The 6435-nt window shown below is 36.8% G+C and overlaps 1 protein-coding gene across 1 annotated transcript; it reads right to left on the bottom strand.

Annotated features, from left to right (window-relative positions):
* Positions 1 to 939: 939 nt before the first annotated feature.
* Positions 940 to 2838, bottom strand: LOC129308247 (protein SLENDER RICE1-LIKE 1-like). The gene has a single exon (XM_054949310.1). It carries the CDS (start codon positions 2603 to 2605, stop codon positions 1010 to 1012), a length of 1596 nt encoding a protein of 531 aa, XP_054805285.1. The 5' UTR covers positions 2606 to 2838; the 3' UTR covers positions 940 to 1009.
* Positions 2839 to 6435: the final 3597 nt, after the last annotated feature.

The raw sequence follows: 6435 nt of genomic DNA, 5'->3' as shown, positions 1-6435 counted from the left end.
AAGCATGTCAGTACAAGCTTGTAATTTCAAAGGAAAATGTTGGACCTGGAGGCATATTGTCATGCCATGACTCACAAGCTTTCAATCTCAATGCTAAAGGTTAAATCTTTAGAGCTGGAGGCAGATGTTGGAGGAGAAGTTAGAGATTGAGTTTGAACCATGAAAGAGAGATTAGATATTAGAGAAGAGAAAAAAGAGAGAATTAGTGATTAGAGAAGAGAAATTGTGAATCTGAGTAACATAGCTTAATTTTTTTAATTTTTTGACTTTGAACTGAGTTGACCCGAGTTGACCTGAGTCCGGTTCCCGAGTCAAAGCCGGTTCTTTAAAACCGGCCGGTTCAACCTAGGTTAAATGTCAGATTAGTTCAATTAGTTAAACCAGACCATTTTTTTCAGCGGGTGGCGGTTGGACCGGTCGGATCGTCCGGTCCGGCCGTTTTAACAACATTGATTTTTTGCCTATGGTTTGCATCATCATTAATATTTGAATCAATGCATTTATCAATTCAATAACCAATCTAATTTTCATTAACTTGATTCAAATGCATTAATATTTGCAATGTCATTTTGGATCTTTGGTGAAACATACCCTTCAATCAGTTCCATGATTAAGAACTCAATTATATTATTATATAGTATCAGATTTAAAGGCCTTCGTGTGGCTCACATTATTTCCCGTCCATTTCAAATTTAAATTAAAGATCAAACCTTTAAGAATAGATTATCTGAATTATTTCCTGACAATCTCCTCCAACCACCTCGTAATTAACAGGAATACCATCTTTTTGTCAACATTTAATTATTTAAGTGAGTTTTCTCCTTTGAAAATTGACAAGATCGCGCTATTCTAATCTGTTCTTTTTTTTTTTCATTTGAAATTAATCACTAAACAAGTTATAAAGGAAGGAAAAAGGAAATTATAAGTGAGAGGAAGAAGTATTCGATGAGGCTATAACCATTAACCATAAGGGAGAAATTTACATCACAATCCTTCCTGTGTTACTTGATTAAGCTACTCCATACTCTGGCGCGGCTTGCCAAGCCGAAGCAGCAATGAGGGGTCGGCTATGCCAGCCCAAAGTCAAACATCCTTCGTTTTCTTCCACACAATAACCTTCAGCTGAGAACAGAGTTAACAGCATGCTAGCTTGCTTGAAAGCATTTGATCCTAAGCGTAGAGCCCTAAAGCCGGCTTTAGTGAGCCGATCTCTCCACTTACCCAGCGGCTCGTGCCTCTCCACGCGAGCCGATCCCTCACAGCACACCACATTGCATATCTCCTTCTGGATGTATATCTCGGCTAAGGCTTTATCCGGCTGGAGCGAGCAAGCCTCCAACGAGTCGAACAAGGTGGAGTAGTAGTACAGAGCTTCTGTGAACCGGTCTAAGAACCCGGGTTGGTTGTGATTCGCTTCTTGTTCCACCACTGTCATGATTTTCGGGTTCAAGCTTTGGATCCAGCTAAGGACGGATTGGATAACGGGTTCTCTTGTCGGGTCAGATCCAAGGAGGCGGTGAAGCTGCATGATGGAATTCACCGCCACTGCTTCTTTCGGGCTTACCTGGAGCATCCATGGTTTGACGTCTTCGAGTCTGGAAGCTGCGACTCCACGGAAGGCAAATCGGACGTTTACGGAGCGCGCTAACTCAGCGAGTCGCAGCCCAATTTCGCGGAGGGTGTCGCGGCCGTCCGGAGAAGGCGGACCAATGCCAGTCAACCTCAGTAAGGGGGGCCCACCAGGACGGAGGGCCAGAGCTTGAATCAAGGCCGGCCACTGGAGCCCGTGCATGAGGTTAAAGTCGATCACATGGACGCAATTGTGGCCGTTAAAGGCTTCGAGGATGGCTTGGTTCGCCGTGAAGTGAGCGAACTTGAGGTAAGGGCAAGCCTCGTAATAGTGATGGTACAAAACCTCGTCCTCAAAAGGCGAACAGGTGCAGGAGGAGCCAGTGCCAATGGTCCGTGGCGCGAAGATCCGGCGGCTGAGGGCATCGATGAAGTATCCGGCGACTTTTCCGATGCCACAGCTGGTGTTCACGTGCGCCAACAAACCCTGCATGTCCTCGAGAAGCGAGCCGGCAAGAGCTAGCTCGCCACGTTGAAGAGAATCCGCACAGGTCATCAACATGTGGACCAGCCTTATCCCGGAGTTTTCTTCCATCGATGTCACCACCGTCAATTGCTGAAATTGCTGCGTCTGAGGAGTGAAGCTATGGTGGCTCTGATCATTCTGAGCCATGACCCAGCGATTATCAACAGTGGTTTCTTCCAGCAACGGACAAGTTGGGAGATCCGGCAACTCCAACAGATCACACGGCAGAGAAACGGTCTGGTTCAATTCGGTAAGAAGAGTGTCAATCCAAGAACTGATATCCGAGGGGTCGTAGTGTACGGTATCGGAAGCAAGTTGAGAAATGTCAGCGGCGTTGACCATGACATTCTCAAGTCGTTCAAGACGTCGAGCCACTCGACGGAGCTCCGACGACTTGACCTTGTATCCAGCGCCGGCTAGAAGACCATCCATCTCCGCCGGCTTGGTTCCAGAGCTCGAGGAACTACCATTGGAGGAGGCGGCGCCGCCTGATGGATCATAGGATCCCATGAACGAGAGGAAACCAAACTCGGTTCAAACAAATATTTTTCCTACTCACCCACGAGTCGAAGTCGAGTTTCTGTGGGAATCGTTGATCATGGCGGAGAGAGACAGGGAAAGAGATGGGGTTTTATGTGGGACTGAGAAGGCATTGTATTGGCAGTGAAAGTGACTGATGAAAAAGAGGGAACGGAGAGAGAGAGAGAGAGAGAGAGAGAGAGAGAGAGAGGGATTCTGACTGAGAGAGAGAGAGATGAAGAAAAAGCGAAGGGGATGACAAGTATAATGTATGCCAATGAGGTGTAGCTATCTATCAAATTGATAGAAAAAAAATATTCTCATTAATAATATTTTATATTTATTATATAATATTAAATAAAAATAAATATAAAAAATAAAATTAATTTAAAAATAAATAATTATCTCATGTAAAATTTAATTAAAAATATTTTATTTTTTTTAGGAGAGAGTGCAATATAAACTCTGCTTTTTCCTACAGGTACCCTAATCTAAGGGGTAAGGCAGCTCTATGCTTTACCCCTTCACAAATCCCGGATTGACTTTGAAACAACAAGGCAACCTAAGCTATAAAGAGTGGGACCCCTACCCTATACGCTGCTAGTCCTCTCTTGGGATTTGGGAGGTACACTGACCTAAACAATTGGTATCATCTGATCCAAACTGGGTCTACCCACAAGTGGGATGATTCTGTGCTGTGTGCTCAGCTCAGAAGTACCTCATAAACACCCTGTAAAGTCACTGTGAATTACAAAAGTTCACCTGGCTCGTACTCCGTGGAGTATATCTTCTTACCATGCCGTTAAAACCCACTTCCCATCCAAAACCTAAGAATTTACCCATCATCATTAGGGTTTGCACACGGTAAATTTCACAACTCCCCATTGTGTTTTCTTAAAAGGAAAATGATTGCCTGAGATCTCGTGAAAACATTAATTATAATTATAAACTTTTGATTATTAAAAATATCATATCATGATTTTTACTATAAAGTATCATTTGTTGATTGATGGGAGATTTATATCTGATTTTTATAAATTTTTAACAAACACGATAAAGATTTTAAAGTATCTTTTATTAATTTCTCACACAATTTTTTAATATATTAATAGAAAAAATTATAAGTGGTTAACTGTTATTTATAAATAATTCTTATAAATTTTCAATTGCAAATAATTTAAAATATATTTTTATAAATTTTTTAAATAATTTATTTATATATTGATTGTAAAAAATTACAAATAGGTGATTTGTAATTCATAACTAATTCTTAAATGCATTTTATTGATTTTTTAAATAATTTATCTACATATTAACAAAAAAAGAAATCAAGATTTAAAACGGAGTATCATAAATTTCCATTTGACATGCATGACAAATAATTCAAAATGCATTTTGTTAATTTTAAATTGTCTATTCATAATTTTTTAATTATAAATAATGATAATGATTTATTATTAGGATTTTAATAATTCAATGTTGTAATTATAATTAATATTTTTATGGGATTCTAATTATCATTTTCTTAAAAAAAAAAAACTCTACTGACCCCTCTCCGGTTTCAAGAGGGAGTTTTAGGGGTTATTTGAAATTGTTTTTATTTTATTGTGTTAAGATGTGGTGTTTTGTAAAACATATTTTGAAAATAAAAAATAATAAAAATAAGTATTTTTTTCATTCTCCCTTATTCTCCAGAACAATAAACACAGAACACCTAAATTTGTTTTCATTTTTCTATTCTCTAGAATAATATTTTTTTTGTTCTTCAAAATACTTTTTAAAAACACATTACTAAAAAATTTTTTTGTTTTTTTTTTAAAAAATAGAAAACTGTTCTCAAAAAATTTAAAAAAGGCCATTAGCCTCTGCGCAGGTGGTGAACTCTAGTTCACAAGCTCCTGTCCACAATATGGTAAGAGCCTTTAAAATATGGCACGCTGTAGGACAGATCATTTTTTAGTTCTCTCCAGAGGTTGAGGGGTCGTTTTTAGAGTTTCCTAGTTTCCACCATTGTCTAATCCTTAAGCTCATTTTCTGTGACACACTAATTGCAGAATGATGACCCATTTTGGTGATCCAAATTGAAACATGGTCACTGTCATTAAATATCGTAATCATCTTGCAGTCTTATTAGTTAAGAAGCGTACAAGTCTCTCTAACTCGAGCCTGTACCACTGTTTTTTTTTTTTGAGCCTAAATAAGAGATAATCTGTGTTAACTTGTCACCGTCCTTGTATTTATTCCTGTCCCCAATTAATTATCTTCATCTAAAAATGCTTGTAAAGTTAAAATATTGCGCCTCTGCGGAGTCGCTCTGTGTATGGCTTCTGATGGAAAGTCTTGAAGAAAGCACTCATTTTTTGCTTGTCTTTTCCTTGACCATGCCCAGCGAAGAATTTACATGCTTTCTGCCATGCAAATATTATTCACAGATATAAATTTAAAAATCTCATTTTAATAGCTTTGATCAAACTTTTCCCCTATTTTAGCTGGCCGTAATCGCTTTACTTGCTTAGTCTCTAGTTAAACGGTTTTTAGACAAATATATATTTGATTAATAGGGACTTGATGTTAGGTACGCACCTTTAGAAGTAGTACTGTATTTTTCTTTTAATGGGATGATGTCATAGGGATTTAGAATATTCCTCTCAGAGACATGTGTCATACTGAGGCATCTAAGGTATAATTGCTGCAAATCAATAAATATTTCTGAAGCCAACATCATTTGAAGTAACATCAGAATAAACTATTTCATTTTATATCACATTCAAGACAATGATCGAGATTAAACTAGTTCATTTACGATACTCACAACTTTATTACTTGAAGGATGTGGGTCAGCCCAGCCTGCAACACCATCATCATCATCATCATCATTATCATTATTATTATTATTATTATTATTATTATTACTATTACTGCTATTACTACTGCTGCAAATTTTGAGGGACAGAAAAGTTAATAAGGATTGAGTTGACAATGTTTACATTTTATATCTTATAAAGATGTGGGTTTAAATTAAATTGTGTTAATGAACAATATAATTTGTAAGTATCATAGTTTAACACTATTCGAATGGTGCTGTGTATCCTGGAGAGACTCAATTAGTTCAATGATTTTTTTATTAAAATAATGGTGGGATCGATCCAGAAGGATGATATTAATTTGAGAAACCCTATTATGTGTGGGTGTGTGTAAATTCTGTGTCTCTCTCACAAAAACGTAGAGATTCAGGCAATATATAAGAAATTGAGAAAGGAAATATAGATCCGTTTTATTAGCCCAATGAGTCAATTTTCAAACATGGCGTGTGCTCAGATTCTAACGACTGAACCTTTGAGGGCCTCTAGATGACACTACGTTGTTGTTCACAATGACCCAAGCACTAATTCAAGTGTTTATTCTCTTTCATCCTATGAACCATGAAAGTTTAGGGTTAAAATATTGGACAATTATTATTTTTGAGAGAGAGATCCATGGGGTTTTGGGGCTAAAGCCGTATGAGCAAGGAAATATTTAATTACATATATTAAAAAATATAAGATTCTTTCTAATTAAATTACACCTTCAATAATTATTTAGCTGCATGCCTTCTAATTAATGTCATCTTTATATATTTATCTTTATTTAATAAGTTGCTTCACTTAAAAATAAACTTTAAATAATTTATTTATTAAGAGTATTTTAAAAAACATATTAGTTACACCTTAAAATATTAAAAATATCTTACATTTTTTTATCATAGCTTAGACATATATATATATATATATAACATATACTATTTACAAGAATTGATAAACAAGTTATTATAGAAACCCAGA

The sequence above is a fragment of the Prosopis cineraria genome, unplaced genomic scaffold (assembly GCF_029017545.1).
Source record: "Prosopis cineraria cultivar Desert tree isolate PC_DT_omini unplaced genomic scaffold, ASM2901754v1 PC4, whole genome shotgun sequence".
In the NCBI taxonomy this organism is placed as follows: domain Eukaryota; kingdom Viridiplantae; phylum Streptophyta; class Magnoliopsida; order Fabales; family Fabaceae; genus Prosopis; species Prosopis cineraria.
The sequence above is the reverse complement of the archived record's forward strand: the minus strand, read 5'-3'. Positions and strand labels throughout refer to the sequence as shown.